The sequence below is a fragment of the Argopecten irradians genome, chromosome 2, assembly GCF_041381155.1.
Source record: "Argopecten irradians isolate NY chromosome 2, Ai_NY, whole genome shotgun sequence".
In the NCBI taxonomy this organism is placed as follows: domain Eukaryota; kingdom Metazoa; phylum Mollusca; class Bivalvia; order Pectinida; family Pectinidae; genus Argopecten; species Argopecten irradians.
This window is the reverse complement of record NC_091135.1, coordinates 68533418-68559829: the sequence shown is the minus strand read 5'-3', so window position 1 is coordinate 68559829 and position 26412 is coordinate 68533418. Positions and strand designations below refer to the sequence as shown.

At 34.8% G+C, this 26412-nt stretch overlaps 1 protein-coding gene across 1 annotated transcript; it reads right to left on the bottom strand.

The window, feature by feature from the left end:
• Positions 1-211: 211 nt before the first annotated feature.
• LOC138316316 (uncharacterized) lies at positions 212-22839 on the bottom strand. Its single transcript, XM_069257976.1, has 10 exons — positions 22724-22839; positions 21910-21993; positions 20617-20718; positions 14174-14296; positions 13107-13250; positions 9930-10040; positions 9456-9581; positions 8882-9013; positions 5409-5525; positions 212-646 (listed from the first exon to the last, which is right to left on the bottom strand). Exons 2-10 carry the CDS (start codon positions 21977-21979, stop codon positions 486-488), a joined length of 1086 nt encoding a protein of 361 aa, XP_069114077.1. The 5' UTR covers positions 21980-21993; positions 22724-22839; the 3' UTR covers positions 212-485.
• Positions 22840-26412: the final 3573 nt, after the last annotated feature.

The following is a 26412-nucleotide window of genomic DNA, read 5'->3' as shown; positions in this document are numbered from 1 at the left end:
GAGGTTGCTCCACAAACGCGTTAATCTTCAGTTGGATTGTGACTGCAGCTCATTCCTCTTTTACACGCTGGCACTTTATGGTAATCAGAACCTCTTGATGTAATTTTAAAATGAATTTACAATTCCGTTGTCTCACCTTTTGGGAAAAAAACATTTTGGCGTAATATCCGCCAACTACGACATTCTTTTTCATATAAAATGAAACACAATACTCGAGAAATAATTTAATTTCAGACAGAACACAAGGACGAGACAAAACAAGGAAAGTATCATCCACATGCGGGATATTCAGCGCTAGTTTTGCTTATATTTACAGGATTTCATAACACTGACCACAAAACATCACCGTATTCAATACAAATACAATGTATAGCATGCATATATTTTAAATCAATTTGTCAGAAATATGCATTTAAAGCTTAACACTCCAAGGGGGCATTAGATGGACATAGGGAGGCGTGTAACGTTTCCGATTTTTTTAGAAACTACTGCTTTGACTTTTCTGTGCAGGTCATCTTAGACCCTTGTGAACCATCTTTCTGGCATTTGCAGTTCTTGAAAACTGCCTTCTTTCCATCCTTATTGACTAAACCTTCAAAACTGCCGGAATTCCAGTCCTTGCACACCCCTTTCCTGTCTGTGCAAACTACAAAAGACAAAAACAAGCCTGCAGATGTTATAGATGCACAAAATTATTTATCTCTATGTTTTATTTGTCAACTATTTGGTATTTTCAAATGACTTGATTTTGAGAATTTAAACTACTACATGGATAATTTGACAGGAAATATTGATAAATGATTGATTTATATAGACCTTGGAAGCCAGATCGCGAACATTAAACATAACCGGCTATAGGGTAGTACACATAAATAACCAGCCATAGGGTAGTACATATAAATAACCGGCTATAGGGAAGTACAAATAAATAACCGGCTAAAGGGTAGTACATATAAATAACCGGCTATAGAGTAGTACACATAAATAACCGGCTATAGGGTAGTACACATAAATAACCGACTATAGGGTAGTACATATATATAACCGGCTATAGAGTAGTACACATAAATAACCGGCTATAGGGTAATACATATAAATAACCGGCTATAGGGTAGTAACTAAATAACGCTAAGGTAGTACACATAAATAACCGGTACTATAGGTAGTACACATAAATAACCGCTATAGGGTAGTACACATAAATAACCGGCTATAGGGTAGTACACATAAATAACGCTATAGTGTACACATAAATAACGCTATAGGGTAGTACACATAAATAACCGCTATAGGGTAGTACACATAAATAACCGGCTATAGCGTAGTACACATAAATAACAAGCTATAGGTAGTACACATAATAACCGGCTATAGGTAGTACACATAAATAACCGGCTATAGGTAGTACACATAAATAACGTATAGGAGTCCATAAATAACCGGCTATAGGGTAGTACACATAAATAACCGGCTATAGTAGGTAGTAAGTACACATAAATAACCGGCTATAGGGTAGTACACATAAATAACCGGCTATAGGGTAGTACACATAAATAACCGGCTATAGGGTAGTACACATAAATAACCGGCTATAGGGTAGTACACATAAATAACCGGCTATAGGTAGTACACATAAATAACCGGCTATAGGGTAGTACACATAAATAACCGGCTATAGGGTAGTACACATAAATAACCGGCTATAGGGTAGTACACATAAATAACCGGCTAAGGTAGTACACATAAATAACCGCTATAGGTAGTACACATAAATAACCGGCTATAGGGTAGTACACATAAATAACCGGCTATAGGGTAGTACACATAAATAACCGGCTATAGGGTAGTACACATAAATAACCGGCTATAGGGTAGTACACATAAATAACAAGCTATAGAGTAGTACACATAAATAACCGGCTATAGGGTAGTACACATAAATAACCGGCTATAGGGTAGTACACATAAATAACCGGCTATAGGGTAGTACACATAAATAACCGGCTATAGGGTAGTACACATAAATAACCGGCTATAGGGTAGTACACATAAATAACCAGCTATAGGGTAGTACACATAAATAACCGGCTATAGGGTAGTACACATAAATAACAAGCTATAGGGTAGTACACATAAATAACCGGCTATAGGGTAGTACACATAAATAACCGGCTATAGGGTAGTACACATAAATAACCGGCTATAGGGTAGTACACATAAATAACCGGCTATAGGGTAGTACACATATAAATAACCAGCTATAGGGTAGTACACATAAATAACCGGCTATAGGGTAGTACACATAAAATAACCGGCTATAGGTAGTAGTACACATAAATAACCAGCTATAGGGTAGTACACATAAATAACCGGCTATAGGGTAGTACACATAAATAACCAGCTATAGGGTAGTACACATAAATAACCGGCTATAGGGTAGTACACATAAATAACCAGCTATAGGGTAGTACACATAAATAACCGGCTATAGGGTAGTACACATAAATAACCGGCTATAGGGTAGTACACATAAATAACCGGCTATAGGGTAGTACACATAAATAACCAGCTATAGGGTAGTACACATAAATAACCAGGCTATAGGGTAGTACACATAAATAACCGGCTATAGGTAGTACACATAAATAACGCCGGCTATAGGGTAGTACACATAAATAACGGCTATAGGGTAGTACACATAAATAACCGGCTATAGGGTAGTACACATAAATAACCGCTATAGGGTAGTACACATAAATAACCGGCTATAGGGTAGTACACATAAATAACCGGCTATAGGGTAGTACACATAAATAACCGGCTATAGGGTAGTACACATAAATAACCGCTATAGGGTAGTACACATAAATAACCAGCTATAGGGTAGTACACATAAATAACCGGCTATAGGTAGTACACATAAATAACAGCTATAGAGAAGTACACATAAATAACCGGCTATAGGGTAGTACACATAAATAACCGGCTATAGGGTAGTACACATAAATAACCAGCTATAGGGTAGTACACATAAATAACCGGCTATAGGGTAGTACACATAAATAACCGGCTATAGGGTAGTACACATAAATAACCGGCTATAGGGTAGTACACATAAATAACCGCTATAGGGTAGTACACATAAATAACCAGCTATAGGGTAGTACACATAAATAACCAGCTATAGGGTAGTACACATAAATAACCGGCTATAGGGTAGTACACATAAATAACCGGCTATAGGGTAGTACACATAAATAACCGGCTATAGGGTAGTACACATAAATAACCGGCTATAGGGTAGTACACATAAATAACCGGCTATAGGGTAGTACACATAAATAACCGGCTATAGGGTAGTACACATAAATAACCAGCTATAGGGTAGTACACATAAATAACCAGCTATAGGGTAGTACACATAAATAAATAGGTAGTACACATAAATAACCGGCTATAGGTAGTACACATAAATAACCGGCTATAGGGTAGTACACATAAATAACAAGCTATAGGGTAGTACACATAAATAACCGGCTATAGGGTAGTACACAATAAATAACCGGCTATAGGGTAGTACACATAAATAACCGGCTATAGGGTAGTACACATAAATAACCGGCTATAGGGTAGTACACATAAATAACCGGCTATAGGGTAGTACACATAAATAACCAGCTATAGGGTAGTACACATAAATAACCAGCTATAGGGTAGTACACATAAATAACCAGCTATAGGGTAGTACACATAAATAACCGGCTATAGGGTAGTACACATAAATAACCGGCTATAGGGTAGTACACATAAATAACCGGCTATAGAGTAGTACACATAAATAACCGGCTATAGGGTAGTACACATAAATAACCAGCTATAGGGTAGTAGTACACATAAATAACCAGCTATAGAGTAGTACACATAAATAACCAGTTATAGGGTAGTACACACATAAATAACCAGCTATAGGGTAGTACACATAAATAACCGGCTATAGGGTAGTACACATAAATAACCAGCTATAGCGTAGTACACATAAATAACCGGCTATAGGGTAGTACACATAAATAACCAGCTATAGGGTAGGTAGTACACATAAATAACCAGCTATAGGGTAGTACACATAAAATAAATAACCAGCTATAGGGTAGTACACATAAATAACCAGCTATAGGGTAGTACACATAAATAACCAGCTATAGGGTTAGGTAGTACACATAAATAACCGGCTATAGGTAGTACACATAAATAACCGGCTATAGGGTAGTACACATAAATAACCGGCTATAGGGTAGTACACATAAATAACCAGCTATAGGGTAGTACACATAAATAACCAGCTATAGGTAGTACACATAAATAACCAGCTATAGGGTAGTACACATAAATAACCGCTATAGGGTAGTACACATAATAACCGGCTTTAGGGTAGTACACATAAATAACCGGCTATAGGGTAGTACACATAAATAACCGGCTATAGGGTAGTACACATAAATAACCAGCTATAGGGTAGTACACATAAATAACCAGCTATAGGGTAGTACACATAAATAACCAGCTATAGGGTAGTACACATAAATAACCAGCTATAGGGTAGTACACATAAATAACCGGCTATAGGGTAGTACACATAAATAACCAGCTATAGGGTAGTACACATAAATAACCAGCCATAGGGTAGTACACATAAATAACCGGCTATAGGGTAGTACATATAAATAACCGGCTATAGGGTAGTGTACATTAATAACCGGCTATAAGGTAGTACATATAAATAACCGGCTATAGAGTAGTACACATAAATAACCAGCTACAGGGTAGTACACATAAATAACCGGATATAGGGTAGTACACTTACGGAAATACACGATGATATCAATATTGACCCGCAACATCCCCACAAAAGTTACTACCGACTAGGTAAGGCATATAGTATGACAAAATTAGCAAATACAGATTTGGTTTTATTAATCAAAATTGATAATGTCTGATTGATTAAAACGTGTCTGAGAAATATAATTCTCCTCAACAGATAGCTGAAGAGGGGTCAATTTAACAGAATATAACAGCTTTAATATTCTTGATGCAAAACTTACAATCATTAAAAAAAACATTTTATAATATAAAGAGCTACCATATTACAAAGCGAAACTTCAACATTCAAAGATCAACAGCTTTGGGAATGGACGATTTCCCCAGTAAAATTTTAAAGCATTCTATATCAATATAATTTGCACAAAAATTACACAAGTTTTCCGGTATATGCTTCGCTACTTCCACTTATATGTATTCAACATTTTCGTTGAGATAAATCATGCTTATATATCACGCGAAAATGCTATTTACCGTTATGACAAAGTATGCAAAAGGAAATGATTTGTAATCATAACATTGATATGTCTTACCAGTCCTGACAATGTCGTTATATGCAACGCCGTATTTCAAACTACACTTGTGTACGGAACATTTACTGTCCATCCATGTACTTCCAATAGCTTTACATGTTTTTCCTTCTTTACAACCTAAAACATCAAACACAATTACAACGAATGTAAACAAAAACAAATTGACATTACAAACACATACAAATACATGCAGATGCGAATTGCGGTCAGAAAATCAAGAACCAATTGTTATGTAATACAGATTCTAAATCTGTGTGATGTACGATAAAAAATCCAATACTATAGAGTTATTCAAGACCTACACAACAGTGTATGAATACACGCAGTCATTGACCACTGCAGTAAAAATGATTGGTAGAAACGTCAAAAAAAAGATGAAATTTTACATCAAGGCTAACTCAAAACATGGTTGTTCTTTGAAGAAGCTGATGACTGAAATTTCTACTACTTTTGGACCTTCTTGTTTGTCTTATGACACTGTTCGGTGGTGAAAAAAGAAATTTGAGTCTGGTCTGGAGTCCACCATATAGGTACCGAAATCAGGTAGGCCAAAATCTGCATCTCTTAAATAAATCATTTCCAAAATAAAGGAAATCATTGAAGGAGATACAAAGTTTACAGTTCATGATACTGTACGAGTATCAACGGTTCATCTTATTTTGAAGAAGCATTTGAAAGTCCGAAAGATTTCTGTTAGATAAGAGCCATATTTGTTTACTGATGAGCAAAAGAGGTTGAAGTGGTCACAAATATGCTTCCAAAATATGACAAAAAGCAGTTTAACAATGCCGTCTTAGGTGATGAAACCCGTGACCATAATTCTGAACCGTCAGAAAGGTTAGCAATAAGATCTGGGTCACTAAACACAGCAAACGCCCAATAATTGCAAAATGTTCTTTGAGGACAAAGACAATTTTATGCAATATTCTTCCCTGGTGAAGGAGTCGCAATAAAAGTGTTGATGTAAAGAAAAACACATCTCCTGAAAGTACTACAGAGACGTAGTACTGAAGAAACTGAAAAAGTAATATCATAAACGATGCCCTGCCACTGGTTTTAAAGTCCTGTTCCTGAACATCGGAAACATAAATAATATTCCTGAACATATGAATTTTCCTGACTTCTATCAATCAATTTTGAATTCGTGGTTGAAATTAGGAGGAGGTAGTAAAAAAAAACAGTGCTTAAACTATGCGGATATTCGAAAAGAAATTATCTGGGGGAACAAAAATATGAAATTAAATAATAAAGTGCTAATTAACAAAAATTGGGCAGATAGTGGACTAATAACAGTTGACGATATCCTTAATGAAGAAATGAGGATAGACGAAGTTATTATTTACACGAAATTATTGGATAAACGAAACTGGATTAGTGAACTCAAATAAAGAAAGCAATCCCAGCGGAATGGAAAATAAAATTAATCAGTGAAAACTCAGTAAAAACAGCATTAAATCATCAAGCAAAATATACCCTGTTTCAAAAAAATACCCATGCCTCATCGAAATTTCAAGTCTAAAAAAATAGAGAAATATATGAGATAGGCATTTCAAACAAATTCATTCTCCCTATAACTAATGAATTATGGAAAAGAGACTTTAATATTGAATATACACAACCATGTTTAGATCTTATGAAATTTATTTTCAGTCAATTAAAAGATAATCAACATAAGATATTTAGATGGAAACTATATCATAATATTATACCATCTAAAACACACTTAAAACAATGGAAGATTGAGGAAAGTAATCTTTGTAATGTATGTCACGTAGAAGAAAACTATCTTCACTATTTCATTGAATGCAAATACTTTGACGAATTTTGGAGTAATATAGAAGAATCAATTAATTCATTTGGATACACAGCAAATTTGAAGAAATTAAAATATATCGTAACTGGATAAAAATTAATCAATCAGCCCACTACGAAACCAATATATTGTTAACATTAATAGGATACTCAATTTATAAGGCATTTCATACCAGTGATCAAAAACGTAAAAATGTTAATGTAAAAACAATATTTGAAAACGAACTAAGGGTCCTAAGTCATACTACAAAAATCGCACGGAACGGACTGCTTAAATATGTTATATTGAGATTAAGAGTAGGGATTTAGTTATATTAATTTATTAGAGAATATTGTAACTATATATATACCTATGAAGGGGGATATTTGACCCTCTAGCTTCTACCTGCATTAGGCCTTGATACATACTGTGTATGTACATACAATGTAATGTTATATTTATATGTAACACAAATTAATATGCCATGAGTAGAATGTTGGAGGAAGTGCAATCTGTCGGTAGGGGATCGTCCAATCACTCTTGCACTTCGCCCATCAGTTTTACTGGATGATTTTCTTAACTCGTTAATCATACTTTTCATATCATATTAGCCGAATATGGCAAGATCCACCATTGGCTACATTGTACTAAAAGGTCACATAGAAATGAAATAAAAGAACGACGAAAAGCACTATGATGAAAAGAAACTAAAGACAGAAAAGCAAATTTTCAAGGTCAACACATCGAAACATTTAACAATACAAAAGGGGAATAAATGCGAAAAAAAGAAGAAAAAAAGAAAGAAAAACGATAAAAAATAGTGGGAATATTGTATGTAAGGTACATATTTGTGTATAGAGTAACTTAGTTGGTTTAAGCATGGAAGTATGTGTTTATGTATGAGTAGGTATGAACTCTGGATATAAACGCGAGAGAGAAAACATGAGTGAAAGTGAAAAAAAGAGAATATTGAAAAGAAGAATATTTGTATGACGTAATTGCTAATGAAAGGGTTGAAGTGAAAAGAAAAAAATAGGAGTGAAAGGAAGAATATTTGAATAAAGATATTTGGTTATGTAATAACTGATACCAATAAAAAGTTTGAGTTAAATAGCTTATGAGATCTGAAAGTGACGGGAGAAGAGTCTTAATCATATGCAAAAAGGGTGCGAATGACGGACGAGAGTAAATGTATTGGTACTTAGGGTTTAGACAAATACGATGCTGACGACACTGAAAACGTCTGACATGTCTGATGTCTCATCTCTGAGTGCTAAAAAAAGAAGAAAGAAAAAAAAAAGTCCTGTTCACTAGTTTTTACTGTCCGTCTTCTACTTGACAATGCTCCTGCTCAAGACCTTGCCCCATGTGATTTCTTTTTGTTCCGAAATTGAATGCATTCCTTGCTGCGCGGAAATGCCAGTCTCGACAAGTTTGCCCTCAGAAGTGGCTGAAACTTTTCATTGTTAGCCACGGGGAGTACTTTATGAAATAACCACTTCTGAGCTAACTTAAATTTTGAAGTATCCAGATAGAAATCTTAACGTAGTGTAATGAAAGATCTTTGTTAAATAATCCCAACAACTTAACTACTAGAAACTAGGATCATCTTTATTCGTGCCTTCGGCTAGGAATCTAGCCCAAATACATACTAATCCGTACCTGTATTAATGGTACCTACCGTATGGCGTCTCCTCTATCGACAATTTCGCTTGGTCTTTGCTAATGGTGCTGACACATTTTTGTTCCATACACGAGGATGCTACTCTCCAGGTCGACTGGGAGTCTTTGCACTTTCCCTTGTATCTGCAGGCTAATGAAGAGAAAATAAGACAACAATAGTCAAAATTAAGTTCTTGCTACAAAAGTAAATTCATTTGTCTGATTCCTAATTGAGATTATGATTTAATTCTATTGGACTAAATTGTAATGAAAGGTAGCTTTGATGAACACCTTAATTGTAATGAAAGGTAGCTTTGATGGACACCTTAATTGTAATGAAAGGTAGCTTTGATGGACACCTTAATTGTAATGAAAGGTAGCTTTGATGGACACCTTAATTGTAATGAAAGGTAGCTTTGATGAACACCTTAATTGCATTTAGATAAATGACACCATCAAATCATAATAAGGTCGACATTTGAAATGTTGTTTTTTAGGCTTCATCCGTTAAACCACATTTATGCGTGCGTCCATCTATGGGGACGAGTGTGATTAAAGTGATATACAATTTCATAGCATGACAATATACTGACCGGCCGAACTGAGTGACCATCCAACCTCCTGACCGACCCTTTCGCACATGTATTTGTAGCAGCCAGCACTGTCTTTGTATGATCTAAAATCTCCGATCTTGTAACACTTCCTATTGTACTTACATCCTAAATGTTAAAAAGAAAAGGTGAGAAACGTCGAGTGTCTCATAAGGCTAGGGCAAAAAATGGAGATTAAACATTTTTAAATGAAATTAATATTTTCATTATGCAAAAATAGTCGTAATTTATGGTCCATTTTAAGTAATGCTTAATCGTTACATGTTTTAACGAGCAATTACAAACTACTTGAAAATTATACACGTAGTAGATTTTAAATGAGTGGTTTTGTGTTCGACAATAAATAAGTGTCGATTTATTTGTTTATTTATTCGTGACTTCTTTTTAAACAATATTTTTAGCGAACATTTAATGGATCGAACATTTATATACTCCAAACCAGCAGCAATAGCGTACCTGGGACGCTGACAGTCTTGGCGTAGAGAGAGGTTACTTTACACGTGTTCCACACACAATCCTTAAACCACGTTTGTCCATCGTAGTAACATTTCTTTCCGGCTTTACATCCTGTATATCAATGACTATTAATGACTTTATGTGTTTTTGTTTTGATTGACGAGATCCATCCCGTCATCATTGTACATATATATAAATGCTCGCTAAATATAATATTCACCGATTTCAAATAAAAATATCCACAAAATTGAATGAGCTAGCAGATTAATGAATCAGCAGTATGTATGGCAATAATTATCGCGAAAAAACACTTATCCTTTACTTGACAATCCCTTGCAGCAAAAAAAATAATCATCTTATATATGAGAAGTGATGGAAACTTACGCATCAAAAATACTTACGCCAGATAACTATATCTATAATTATCATCTATTAGGCCACTGTTCTGGTTTCATCAGTTTTACATCCGAGATTAACATGACTAATTACTTAGATATTTGGTTCGAATTTATTTCAGTTTTTATGCCCAGCAAAGTCGAGCCATATTGTGAAGAAATTTTGAAGTACCCGGAGAAAAAACACAACCCCTGAGTTTCGAAGAAGAGATCAAGATGGAGGAGAATCGTTGTAAATGTCGACACACCTGAACAGCCCAGCGACCGTGGCTACCATATTGTGGATTTTTATATCATCATGAAAAAATAAGGTACCACAACGTTATATCGCCAATCAACCAGATGAAACTGCCAGCTTCTTCGCAACAGATATCTTGCTAATGAGACGACAGCCTTTATAAGTTTCCATGCGTTCTAAAGATAAAACAAATGTTTTAACTTGTGATAGTTAATGTGTGGATACCGCAGATGTCTCATTTCTGGTACCTGTTTTATGAGTGTCAGTATAACGTACCTGTTTTATGAGTGACAGTATAACGTACCTGTTTTATGAGTGACAGTATAACGTACCTGTTTTATAAGTGTCAGTATAACGTACCTGTTTTATGAGTGACAGTATAACGTACCTGTTGTATGAGTGTCAGTATAACGTACCTGTTTTATAAGTGTCAGTATAACGTACCTGTTTTATAAGTGTCAGTATAACGTACCTGTTTTATGAGTGACAGTATAACGTACCTGTTCTATAAGTGTCAGTATAACGTACCTGTTTTATAAGTGTCAGTATAACGTACCTGTTTTATGAGTGACAGTATAACGTACCTGTTGTATGAGTGTCAGTATAACGTACCTGTTTTATAAGTGTCAGTATAACGTACCTATTTTATAAGTGTCAGTATAACGTACCTGTTTTATGAGTGACAGTATAACGTACCTGTTTTATAAGTGTCAGTATAACGTACCTGTTTTATGAGTGACAGTATAACGTACCTGTTTTATAAGTGTCAGTATAACGTACCTGTTTTATAAGTGTCAGTATAACGTACCTGTTTTACAAATGTCAGTATAACGTACCTGTTTTATAAGTGTCAGTATAACGTACCTGTTTTATGAGTGACAGTATAACGTACCTGTTGTATGAGTGTCAGTATAACGTACCTGTTTTATAAGTGTCAGTATAACGTACCTGTTTTATGAGTGTCAGTATAACGTACCTGTTGTATGAGTGTCATTATAACGTACCTGTTTTATGAGTGTCAGTATAACGTACCTGTTTTATGAGTGTCAGTATAACGTACCTGTTTTATGAGTGTCAGTATAACGTACCTGTTTTATGAGTGTCAGTATAACGTACCTGTGTTGTAAGTGTCAGTATAACGTACCTGTTTTATAAGTGTCAGTATAACGTACCTGTTTTATAAGTGTCAGTATAACGTACCTGTTTTATAAGTGTCAGTATAACGTACCTGTTTTATAAGTGTCAGTATAACGTACCTGTTTTATAAGTGTCAGTATAACGTACCTGTTTTATAAGTGTCAGTATAACGTACCTGTTTTATGAGTGACAGTATAACGTACCTGTTTTATAAGTGTCAGTATAACGTACCTGTTTTATGAGTGACAGTATAACGTACCTGTTTTATAAGTGTCAGTATAACGTACCTGTTTTATAAGTGTCAGTATAACGTACCTGTTTTACAAATGTCAGTATAACGTACCTGTTTTATAAGTGTCAGTATAACGTACCTGTTTTATGAGTGACAGTATAACGTACCTGTTGTATGAGTGTCAGTATAACGTACCTGTTTTATGAGTGTCAGTATAACGTACCTGTTTTATGAGTGTCAGTATAACGTACCTGTTGTATGAGTGTCATTATAACGTACCTGTTTTATGAGTGTCAGTATAACGTACCTGTTTTATGAGTGTCAGTATAACGTACCTGTTTTATGAGTGCCAGTATAACGTACCTGTGTTGTAAGTGTCAGTATAACGTACCTGTTTTATAAGTGTCAGTATAACGTACCTGTTTTATAAGTGTCAGTATAACGTACCTGTTTTATAAGTGTCAGTATAACGTACCTGTTTTACAAATGTCAGTATAACGTACCTGTTTTATAAGTGTCAGTATAACGTACCTGTTTTATAAGTGTCAGTATAACGTACCTGTTTTATGAGTGTCAGTATAACGTACCTGTTGTATGAGTGTCATTATAACGTACCTGTTTTATGAGTGTCAGTATAACGTACCTGTTTTATGAGTGTCAGTATAACGTACCTGTTTTATGAGTGTCAGTATAACGTACCTGTGTTGTAAGTGTCAGTATAACGTACCTGTTTTATAAGTGTCAGTATAACGTACCTGTTTTATAAGTGTCAGTATAACGTACCTGTTTTATAAGTGTCAGTATAACGTACCTGTTTTACAAATGTCAGTATAACGTACCTGTTTTATAAGTGTCAGTATAACGTACCTGTTTTATAAGTGTCAGTATAACGTACCTGTTTTACAAATGTCAGTATAACGTACCTGTTTTATAAGTGTCAGTATAACGTACCTGTTTTATAAGTGTCAGTATAACGTACCTGTTTTATAAGTGACAGTATAACGTACCTGTTTTATAAGTGTCAGTATAACGTACCTGTTTTATAAGTGTCAGTATAACGTACCTGTTTTACAAATGTCAGTATAACGTACCTGTTTTATGAGTGACAGTATAACCTACCTGTTTTATAAGTGACAGTTTAACGTTCCTGTTGTATGAGTGACGGAATAACCTACCAGTTTTAACGTTGATGACCTGAGCCATGTACTGCGACTTTTCGGTTTTTTTTACTTCACAACGTTTGAAATCACAACCATCTTTCCACTTCTCACCGTTAGCCTTACAAATGTACTTGGTACCTTTCATTCCGGCTGTGCACTCTGAAACGATTCACAAACTACTGTATAAAAGCACATATAACATTTTCCGTTTATTCTGTAAAGAGATATTTCCCTTTCCTATGGCAAGCCAAAATGACATTCATTCAAAGAGCAGTGTGGTTCCTTAATTTCAATGCATATATATAAGATATCTTGATTGCGATATAAGATATCTATATAGTATATGAGATATTTCGTATAGCATATAAGATATCTTATCAAATATAATGTATATAAGATATCTTATTTAATATATGAGATATCTGATATAAAATTTTAATGAATCCTATATAAGATATCTTATATAAGATATAAGATATCTTATATAATATATAAGATATCTTATATAATTGAAATATCGTTGCTATATAAGATATCTTATATAGGAACGAGATTTGAAAAAAGACCCAAAAATGAAGTCTCCCTACCCGAAATATCTTGTTGGTTCGCATGCTGCGCCAGTATTAAGCGTTTGGTTGAACGAGACAAAAGTATGTATTGCCTATATGTTACCGACAACTAGAGTAATGGGAATAACTGCTTCTGCGTTTTTAATACATCGTTGAATGCAACCAAACAGCGCTAGATTCTCCCTTTCAGCGCCATCTCCGCCATTGTGATGCTCGAGGGAGAAATAAGTTTGTTTTAAATGCTACGAAATCTCATCCTATATCAGATATTTAAATAACAACGATATTTCAATTATATAAGATATCTTATATATTAATTGAGATATCTTACATATGATATAAGATATCTTATATAGAAAATTTATTAAGATATCTTATATACTATATGAGATATATCCTATATCCATACTGTCTCACCTTTAGCCACATTTAACTATTGATTTCACTATCGAGTTCTTTTTCATTTTATTTTATTTGACGTAATTCCACTTATGGTTTCATATTTATTCTTACTCATGTCCAGTTTGGTTTCGAAGTAGGTCAAACCGTCCTTGGTATACGACACACACTCGAAGCTGCTGCACTCATTCTGCCACTTCTGACCGACATCGTAACACTTCTTGTTCTTAAAGCAACCTGGAACGTAGGCATGGCTTAATGTCAAAATTAAAACCAATCTGATTGAAATACAGATCCTTATAACCACTCCGTTCAATATTCATATCAAACTTTGTGATAATAAGGATGTGTATATTATTCAAATTGAATAAAAACAGTTTATGCAATATTCAAGTCGGATGCATATTTAATGCTTCATATTAAGGATGTATTCTTCTGAGGTTTCAGTCCCGTTGAAGTCTCGTTTCAACATAGACCAAAGAAGTTATGAGATTTTCAAATATAATTTATCAGCATCTGTAGCAAGTTGCCAGATGCAAATTTTGTCAAAAAAATACATTTCTTTTTTTAGCAGATTTTTTCATACGGGGATTTTAAGAAATGGCCCATTTGGCGGCCATTTTGAAATTGTGTCTTTTTTTTGCTTCAAGTAGAGCCACAGTTTTACCATTTTGTACTGAAATTGTTTTTACTTAAATCATTACTGCGCCAGCATTGTAAGCTGTATTTAGCTAATTTTTGCTGCAAATTGTTACTAGGTTCGTAGTAATTAAAATATTGAGCATTAATATGTGAAACGATACACTTTTGTGACTTTATTTTTACATTTAATGGTAATTTGGGCACTTTTATTTTTTACTCTAAAATACTGAAAAATAACAAAAATTCAAATGGGGCAAAAACGTTAGCACACGGACTCCCATTTTTTCTTCCTGATTTAGAAAGAACAACCGTTTCCCTATTGATATGCAAAATAATAACAAAAGTTTAATACCAGAACTTTTTCTATAAAGGGTTAAATTTGGCAAAAATGGCTGAAAATGGTGCGTTTGGTAGCACAAAATTAAGGGGTAGGGGTAGCATATGTTGTTTTCTGAGAAAAAATATTAGTCAAATTGATCAAAACTGGTATATTTTTAAAGAAGACTACTAGAAAATGAATTCTACAAACGTTCATACATATCTAACACCTCGTTAGGAAATTATGGCTTTAATATCTATCTTATATGGTCAAAACGGCAAAATTCCCATTAAATCCAATATTTTGTCAACTAGGTGTCTTTGAGTGACAAAAGCTCAAAAACGAGCACACGAACAAATGTTTTTTCTTCCATTTTCTTTTATGGTATTAACTCCTTTTTCCAAAAATCTATACGAGAAAAAAAGTTTAATACAAGAAAATTTTGACTTCTCAGAGGTGTACTTCCTTAAGTCAAGAAACCCTACTGTCATCACCGATTTCATTTGACCTTGGTATGGTTGGCAAAATCCGTTGAGAAAGCATTGGACGCTTCCTCTTCCGGAGCTATACCCTCCTTTTATCTAAATATATATATATATATATATGATTATATTATCTTTATCATATCAATCTTTATTCTGCGTTATAACGCTAGTGTCAATATCATTATTTTCGTTTGCAAAACTGACTTTATTACTAGACAGTACCAAACAGTGTTTTGATTGAATAGCGAAAATTATTTTTGGAATTACACTAATTAATTTAATTAAGCGACTTGTCGAGGCACTTTTTTATCTAAATGTTGAAAAATTTTTTTAATGATTTTATGACACTGATATTACGATAAGCTATAGAAAATAATGACATCTTCATGGAATGCAATTTTGGTTTACACGTATAGTTTTTAAAAAGAATACCTGATCAATTTATGGAAATGTATCAAAATAGTGATATCTGCTGGATATAATACACAAGATATGCTTTAATCATAAATGAATCCCTTGTAGTTTTAATTGTTTTGTACAGTTACCGACAGAATAAGTATATCTTTATTAAACAGAGATGACGTTTGGTAAACAAACACGAGTCATGGCTACATTCACATTATGTTACAAAGTTACACATATGGTACCGTCAATACACAATTCTTAATTAAAATCTCTATATACCAAAATAAGAGGGGACTCTTAGAATATGTCACTCCTGCAACACTCATAAAAACTTATAGCGATTAGGATAAGAGGATTTCCTTTATTGAAAACAATAAAATGCCAACAAATATCAATAAACGATTTTCTTTATTGAAAACAATAAAATGCCAACATATATCAATAAACATGTTTTAATGTTTAAATTGACATTTAGTGCATATTGCACCCAGATGTTGCAGAATACGTCATCCAAGTGAAATTTTAATGCAAAAAGAACAAATATATTTGTTTCCAGTAGATAATCCCTACATGTTATACTCACTTTATTAGGCCCCTAATGTTTCCAGTAGATAATCCCTACATGGTATACTCACTTTATTAGGTCCCTAATGTTTCCAGCAGATAATCCCTACATGTTATACTCACTTTAGTAGGCCCCTAATATTTCCAGTAGATAATCCCTACATGTTATACTCACTTTATTAGGCCCCTAATATTTCCAGTAGATAATCCCTACATGTTATACTCACTTTATTAGGCCCCTAATGTTTCCAGTAGATAATCCCTACATGGTATATTCACTTTATTAGGCCCCTAATGTTTCCAGTAGATAATCCCTACATGTTATACTCACTTTATTAGGCCCCTAATATTTCCAGTAGATAATCCCTACATGTTATACTCACTTTATTAGGCCCCTAATATTTCCAGTAGATAATCCCTACATGGTATATTCACTTTATTAGGCCCCTAATATTTCCAGTAGATAATCCCTACATGGTATATTCACTTTATTAGGCCCATAATGTTTCCAGTAGATTATCCCTACATGGTATACTCACTTTATTAGGCCCGTAATGTTTCCAGTAGATTATCCCTACATGGTATACTCACTTTAGTAGGCCCCTAATATTTCAAGTAGATAATCCCTACATGTTATACTTACTTTTTAGGCCCATAATGTTTCCAGTAGATAATCCCTACATGTTATACTTACTTTATTAGGCCCCTAATGTTTCCAGTAGATTATCCCTACATGGTATACTCACTTTATTAGGCCCGTAATGTTTCCAGCAGATAATCCCTACATGTTATACTCACTTTATTAGGCCCTTAATGTTTCCAGTAGATAATCCCTACATGTTATACTCACTTTATTAGGCCCTTAATGTTTCCAGTAGATTATCCCTACATGGTATACTCACTTTATTAGGCCCTTAATGTTTCCAGTAGATAATCCCTACATGTTATACTTACTTTTTAGGCCCATAATGTTTCCAGTAGATAACCCCTACATGTTATACTCACTTTATTAGGCCCGTAATGTTTCCAGTAGATAATCCCTACATGGTATACTCAATTTATGAGGCCCTTAATGTTTCCAGTAGATAATCCCTACATGGTATACTCAATTTATTAGGCCCTTAATGTTTCCAGTAGATAACCCCTACATGTTATACTCACTTTATTAGGCCCGTAATGTTTCCAGTAGATAATCCCTACATGGTATACTGACTTTATTAGGCCCCTAATGTTTCCAGTAGATAATCCCTACATGGTATACTCATTTTATTAGGCCCCTAATGTTTCCAGTAGATTATCCCTACATGGTATACTCATTTTATTAGGCCCCTAATGTTTCCAGTAGAAAATCCCTACATGGTATACTCATTTTATTAGGCCCGTAATGTTTCCAGTAGATAATCCCTACATGGTATACTCACTTTATTAGGCCCCTATTATTTCCAGTAGATAATCCCTACATGTTATACTCACTTTATTAGGCCCCTAATGTTTCCAGTAGATAATCCCTACATGGTATACTCACTTTAGTAGGCCCCTAATATTTCAAGTAGATAATCCCTACATGTTATACTTACTTTTTAGGCCCATAATGTTTCCAGTAGATAATCCCTACATGTTATACTCACTTTATTAGGCCCCTAATGTTTTCAGTAGATAATCCCTACATGTTATACTCACTTTATTAGGCCCCTAATGTTTCCAGTAGATTATCCCTACATGGTATACTCACTTTATTAGGCCCGTAATGTTTCCAGTAGATTATCCCTACATGGTATACTCACTTTATTAGGCCCGTAATGTTTCCAGTAGATTATCCCTACATGGTATACTCACTTTATTAGGCCCATAATGTTTCCAGTAGATAATCCCTACATGGTATACTCACTTTATTAGGCCCGTAATGTTTCCAGTTGATAATCCCTACATGCTATATTCACTTTATTAGGCCCGTAATGTTTCCAGTAGATAATCCATACATGGTATACTCACTTTATTAGGCCCCTAATGTTTCCAGTAGATAATCCCTACATGGTATACTCACTTTATTAGGGCCCTAATGTTTCCAGTAGATTATCCCTTCATGGTATACTCACTTTCTTAGGCCACTAATGTTTCCAGTAGATAATCCCTACATGGTATACTCACTTTATTAGGCCCTTAATGTTTCCAGTAGATAATCCCTACATGTTATACTCACTTTATTAGGCCCCTAATGTTTCCAGTAGAAAATCCCTACATGGTATACTCAATTTATTAGGCCCCTATCATTTCCAGTAGATAATCCCTACATGGTATACTCACTTTATTAGGCCTCTAATGTTTCCAGTAGAAAATCCCTACATGGTATACTCACTTTATTAGGTCCCTAATGTTTCCAGTAGAAAATCCCTATATGTTATACTCACTTTATTAGGCCCCTAATGTTTCCAGTAGATTATCCCTACATGGTATACTCACTTTATTAGGCCCCTAATGTTTCCAGTAGATAATCCCTACATGGTATACTCACTTTATTAGGCCCCTAATGTTTCCAGTAGATAATCCCTACATGGTATACTCACTTTATTAGGCCCCTAATGTTTCCAGTAGATAATCCCTACATGTTATACTCACTTTATTAGGCCCTTAATGTTTCCAGTAGATAATCCCTACATGGTATACTCACTTTATTAGGCCCCTAATGTTTCCAGTAGATAATCCCTACATGTTATACTCACTTTATTAGGTCCCTAATGTTTCCAGCAGATAATCCCTACATGTTATACTCACTTTATTAGGCCCCTAATGTTTCCAGTAGATAATCCCTACATGGTATACTCACTTTATTAGGCCCCTAATGTTTCCAGTAGATAATCCCTACATGGTATACTCACTTTATTAGGCCCGTAATGTTTCCAGTAGATAATCCCTACATGGTATACTCACTTTATTAGGCCCGTAATGTTTCCAGTAGATAATCCCTACATGGTATACTCACTTTATTAGGCCCATAATGTTTCCAGTAGATAATCCCTACATGTTATACTCACTTTATTAGGTCCCTAATGTTTCCAGCAGATAATCCCTACATGTTATACTCACTTTATTAGGCCCCTAATGTTTCCAGTAGATAATCCCTACATGGTATACTCACTTTATTAGGCCCCTAATGTTTCCAGTAGATTATCCCTACATGGTATACTCACTTTATTAGGCCCGTAATGTTTCCAGTAGATAATCCCTACATGGTATACTCACTTTATTAGGCCCCTAATGTTTCCAGTAGATTATCCCTACATGGTATACTCACTTTATTAGGCCCTTAATGTTTCCAGTAGATAATCCCTACATGTTATACTCACTTTATTAGGCCCCTAATGTTTCCAGTAGATAATCCCTACATGGTATACTCACTTTATTAGGCCCCTAATGTTTCCAGTAGATTATCCCTAATGTATACCTTATTGCTACATGGTATACTCACTTTATTAGGCCCGTAATGTTTCCAGTAGATAATCCCTACATATTATACTCACTTTATTAGGCCCTTAATGTTTCCAGTAGATAATCCCTACATGTTATACTCACTTTATTAGGCCCTTAATGTTTCCAGTAGATAATCCCTACATGTTATACTCACTTTATTAGGTCCCTAATGTTTCCAGCAGATAATCCCTACATGTTATACTCACTTTATTAGGTCCCTAATGTTTCCAGCAGATAATCCCTACATGTTATACTCACTTTATTAGGCCCCTAATGTTTCCAGGAGATAATCCCTACATGGTATACTCACTTTATTAGGCCCTTAATGTTTCCAGTAGATAATCCCTACATGTTATACTCACTTTATTAGGCCCCTAATGTTTCCAGTAGATTATCCCTACATGGTATACTCACTTTATTAGGCCCCTAATGTTTCCAGTAGATAATCCCTACATGTTATACTCACTTTATTAGGTCCCTAATGTTTCCAGCAGATAATCCCTACATGTTATACTCACTTTATTAGGCCCGTAATGTTTCCAGTAGATAATCCCTACATGGTATACTCACTTTATTAGGCCCCTAATGTTTCCAGTAGATTATCCCTACATGGTATACTCACTTTGTTAGGCCCGTAATGTTTCCAGTAGATAATCCCTACATGTTATACTCACTTGTGTAATGAGGATGGGTGACCCCGTTCTGACAGATGTAACTCAGACAGGAGTAAGTCGAATCGGTCCATTTCTCACCATGGTTACGTTCTCCACACTTAGCTACAGAAACACACAACAATGATTAATAATATTTCAGATTATTTTGTAATCAAAGATATTTACTTAACGTAGTTACTGTTATATGTACAAAACATAATTCTGTGTGTTTAAAGTTTGAAGAAATAGGAATAATATGATTATTATGGCTACTTGAGAAAAAAAATCTTTTAGAAGAATGTATGAAGTTTGCATATTGAAAAAAATACTGGTGAAATACTGGCATGCAAAACTTGCATTTCACAAATACGATATTCAAAAGTGATGTACACGCAATTTGCAATTATTTTATAGAACAAATCAAACTGTCATGATCTCATGTGTTACCGCATTATAAGAGATATATCGACTTACTACTATCACGACTTCATAATTATATACGGCATCATAGACAGTATAATGGATATCTTAGGATATCGTAAAAAAATCAAGATATCCACATATATTCTTTTACTATAAAAGCTAAAAAAACAATAAATGACCATCTTAACGTAATGTCAGCACTTGCAAAAGCGATATGTCAGCGCCCAATTTCTTGAGCGATGTGCTATCACAAAGAATTTTGTGATAAATTTTAAAGTGCTTTGAACTTGCGTTAATAGTTGCTAAATTTTAACATCAATTATCAGTTAATACTATTGTGTGTAATTTGACATTCCTAAGGTTATATTCTTGATCATATTTACGTTTGTGACATTTGAGATAAAACCCCATATGTGTGATAACTGTGTATATCCTCTGGCAATTTACTTTGATACCTTTTCTGAAAGATTTTAAGTTCCATTCTATTACGTAACCGGATTAATGTCACGGCCATCCTAATTGCCTAAAGGACACTGACCACGGCTGATTAATCTGCCAATGAGCGATATCTGTCGATCATAATTCTGTAATTTTATTGTATGTACATTATTTAAGCATCAAATATTTTATTTGTAAAGCAGTTAGGTCTCCGACTTTGTACGGAACACATCGGGTACATTCTGGACATTCCAGAATAGCCCTCCGTCAAGTCAAACGTATCGTTATTAAATTCTAAAGTTAAAATTCAACATTCTCTTACGTCATCTTTACTTCTTGACAAAACGTGCGGAAGTTTCCGTATGTTAGTGCCTTGTACAGTATTTGATAGGATATATAAAGGCATTTCGTGGATATATGATAATCGTGTTACAGTCTTCATCATCTGCTCACCCTTAGCTTTGGCTGCTGTGACGTCAGCGATCACGTGGACCAGCACACACAACAAGAAAACGTTCCTCATCGTGAAGAAAACAACTAAAAACAGACAGGAGGTAGCGGTTAAGGGGGATAAAGTCACAGGGGGCCAACTCAATGAAAATGGATGTTGTCATACACTTTTGTATTTGGTGATGAGTATATATATGACAGTCATGTGATTTTTTTCCAAAAAAACGAGATTTGAAAATTATTAAAAAATCGGGATATTTACTATCTGTTTTAGTTTTAGTAATATCTAGTAAATACTCATCAGTCCATCCATCTAATACAAAAATGTATGAAAACATCCATTTTCATTGAGTTGGCCCCTGTGGATAAAGTATGCAACTATCCTGGTCATCGTAATGAATACTGACGTATTACAGTTTAGTTTAAAAGTAAACTTTCTCTGCTTCTCTACAAAATTCGGGGACATGACAACATTTGACATATGAATAGGACAGTAAACAACAAATGTTGAATGTGGTCAAGGAATTATTGCTAAATACATACGATATGTTCATTACTTACAAAAGGAAATACAAACTATACATTGTCACAAAATCAATACAGTAGATATCTGCTGAAATATCATCTCATAAAGTAATTGGTATTTAGTACACTTTTAATGTCAATTGATACACGAATCAAGCGAAGATTGCATACATACCTTTTGTTTTGTTGAACAGTATGTATATTGTTTAGTTTCTTTTCAGAATCACCAAAGTCTGTCAGAAACAATAGATATATAGGACAAATATATGTTAAGTTATAATAAATATTTTACCTGACGAATTGTCTCCACACTACCGTGTTGAAGTGTCCCCTCTGTTCGTTTTCCTCCGTTATAACGTGCCATTCGACCCTAAACTCCGCGGATTAATATTTTAGTACTATCGTGAGCTTCTTTATGAGGCACGGCTAAAAAAATTTGGAAACGACAGCTTTTTCTTTTGTGCATTAGAAATGCCATCCAATAAAGTCTCTATATTTCTGTCGAGTCTGACATATTTTATGATGTGGCGAGCGTTGACAGCTGACGTCCTGAAGATGGTGTCAGGAGAGGAAATGGACGCTATTCTCACAGTATACTACATTACCTCGAAGGCTAACTCACCAGTTGGTTGTTCATAAAAAGGGAAAAAAACATTGGAATTTATAAGAATACATGTTAAAGCCCACTATCTTTCCTAAACAAAATATAATTTTCTTTAAAAACAATAGTTACATAAGAATATTCATATCGGTGGCTGAAGATGACGCTTCAACTCTTCAACCCTACGATATTTGTGTTAACAGTGGAGATTAATTTCGTTGTTTTACCGTCTGACGCACGCGCGGTGATTAGGGCGATAGTGGAAAACAAGATACGACCCGCAATATGATAGCAAACTTTCATTATAAGTGTGAAGTATTGACGATTATCTTCTATTTTTATGACTTAGATTCAAAATCATCAATTTTCGTTTTATGTTCCCATTTTAAAAATCAAAAGTCGTTTCAGAAAGTTAGTAGGCCTTTAATACTACTTTAGGAAAGTAAAAACGATGGTCATCTTTATATTTTATGCTATAAAGATTAAGTTATTGATATTTCATCAAGGGATTTAGATATATTTATAAAATATACTATAGAAACGTAGGTATTATCATTTGTATTAAAAAGTGAAATGCTAAAAGTTGTATTGAATTTATTCGACATTCTTTGGTAACATGTTGCTAATGACAGTAGTTACAGCGCCTCTGGACATTAAAGGGGAGGGTAACAGCTAGTAGGATTCTTGTGTTAGCTTCATAACATGCTTCTTTTTAAAAAATATTCTAGCCAATCCGAATAATTCATCTAAGAGATGATTTTTGGGAATCAAAAGCGACTACGTTATGACTTTTAAATAAACAAGTTCGTTACAGACAATATTAGTATCTTACATTGGATCCACAGCCAGTTAAATGTGAAGTCAAAATTCTCATTGTAGGCTCTTGAATGGTGTCTTGATAAGGAACCAGCGGTCATCGCCATTAAAGATGTACTCCTCTGAGAAGTCAAATGTTTCTTGTATTAAATTTTTTTCTCACATAGATTATTGGAAATAGGAGTTCATCCCATAAAAGAAAATGGAAGGGAAAAAAACATATGTCCATGTGCTCGATTTTGAGCTATTGTCACTCAAAGATACCTAGTTGACAAAACATTGGATTTTATTGGAATTTTGCCGTTTTGACCATAAACACAAGATATTAAAGCCATAAATTGCTAATGGGGTGTTTGATATATATGGATGTTTATGGAATTTGCTTCAAAGTGGACTTCTTTAAAAATACATCAGTTATGATTAATAAGACTCGTATTATTCTCAGAATAACAACATATGCTACCCCTACCCCTTCATTTTGTCAGAGCTACAAAATGCACCATTTTAAGCCATTTTTGCCAAATTTAACCCTTTACAGAAAAAGTTCAGTGGTATTAAACTTTAGTTGATATTTTGCATATCAATATGGAAAGGGTTGTTCTTTCTAAATCAGGAAGAAAAATGGGGGTCCGTGTTTTTATTTTAGCCCCATTTAAATATTTGTTATTTTTCAATATTTTAGAGTAAAAAATAAAAGTGCGCAAATTACCATTAAATTTAAAAATAAAGTGAAAATAGTGTATCATTTAATACATTAATGCTCAATATTTTAATTACCATGAACCTTGAAAAGATTTACAGCAAAAATTAGCTCGATAAGTCATCAAATGCTCCCGCAGTGATGATTTATGGAAAAAACAATTTCAGTAAAAAATGGTAAAACTGTTGCTCTACTCAAAGCGAAAAAATACACAATTACAAAATTTTCAAAATATCTACTAAAAATAGAAATGTAACTTTTTGACAAAATTTGCAACCGGCAACTTGTTACAGAAATGGGATATTGATAGATTGTATTTGAAATTCTTCTTTGATCTTTGCCATAACGAAACTTCAACAGCACTGAAACCTCAAAAGAATACATTGTTAACAACCTTGCACAAAAATGGTTATAAAAATCATTTTTGTGTGTTTTAAAATTTTGAACATGAGATCTGGCCTCAAGACGCATAAAGACGATTTGATTCGACTGTAGATAAAGCAAGAATACTGCCAGTTTCGAGTATATCTTTAACACCCTACCACAGCTCATCACTGTACTCGATTTGGTGAGTGGGTGTTCATCACTGTACTCGTTTTGGTGAGTGGGTGTTCAGCACTGTACTCGTTGTGGTGAGTGGGTGTTCATCACTGTACTCGTTTTGGTGAGTGGGTTTTCAGCACTGGATTCGTTTTGGTGAGTGGGTTTTCATCACTGTACTCGTTTTGGTGAGTGGGTGTTCATCATTGTACTCGTTTTGGTGAGTGGGTGTTCATCACTGTACTCGTTTTTGTGAGTGGGTGTTCAGCACTGTACTCGTTTTGGTGAGTGGGTGTTCAGCACTGTACTCGTTTTGGTGAGTGGGTGTTCATCACTGTACTCGTTTTGGTGAGTGGGTGTTCATCACTGTACTCGTTTTGGTGAGTGGGTGTTCATCACTGTACTCGTTTTGGTGAGTGGGTGTTCATCATTGTACTCGTTTTGGTGAGTGGGTGTTCATCACTGTACTCGTTTTGGTGCGTGGGTGTTCAGCACTGTACTCGTTTTGGTGAGTGGGTGTTCATCACTGTGCTCGTTTTTGTGAGTGGGTGTTCAGCACTGTACTCGTTTTGGTGAGTGGGTGTTCAGCACTGTACTCGTTTTGGTGAGTGGGTGTTCATCACTGTACTCGTTTTGGTGAGTGGGTGTTCATCACTGTACTCGTTTTGGTGAGTGGGTGTTCATCACTGTACTCGTTTTGGTGAGTGGGTGTTCAGCACTGTACTCGTTTTGGTGAGTTGGTGTTCAGCACTGTACTCGTTGTGGTGAGTGGGCGTTCATCACTGTACTCGTTTTGGTGAGTGGGTGTTCAGCACTGTACTCGTTGTGGTGAGTGGGCGTTCATCACTGTACTCGTTTTGGTGAGTGGGTGTTCAGCACTGTACTCGTTTTGGTGAGTGGGTGTTCATCACTGTACTCGTTTTGGTGAGTGGGTGTTCATCACTGTACTCGTTTTGGTGAGTGGGCGGATGGTTGTTTAATCTGACAAGACACATGTGATATAAGATTCTTTGATCTGTTAATCCGTTGTTTATAGAGTTGTGGAAGATCAGTCAAGATCGTGAGTTACCATCAAAGATCCACTGGAGTCAAGATCATGAGTTACCATGGTTCCTGCCTCATAGTCTGTCATGTTGGTCAGTGGCTCTAACAGACCAGGGAGATAAAGTGTTAAACAACTTACAACTAGAAGTCTTTGTAGCGTGGTCAATCTACCGTAACACATACGAGATGAAGATACAGGATTCCAAAGACTCAAATAAATGGTGTGTAGCGTGGTCAATCTACAGTAACATATAAAAGATGAAGATACAGGATTCTAAAG

Coding starts and splice junctions, on each gene's coding strand:
- LOC138316316 (XM_069257976.1), bottom strand. CDS start 21,979: ATGAGGAACGTTTTCTTGTTGTGTGTGCTGGTCCACGTGATCGCTGAC. Junction 13,251..14,173: donor CGAAACCAAACTGGACATGA/GTAAGAATAAAT, acceptor GAATCGTTTCAG/AGTGCACAGCCGGAATGAAA. Junction 9,582..9,929: donor CAAGACTGTCAGCGTCCCAG/GTACGCTATTGC, acceptor TTTAACATTTAG/GATGTAAGTACAATAGGAAG.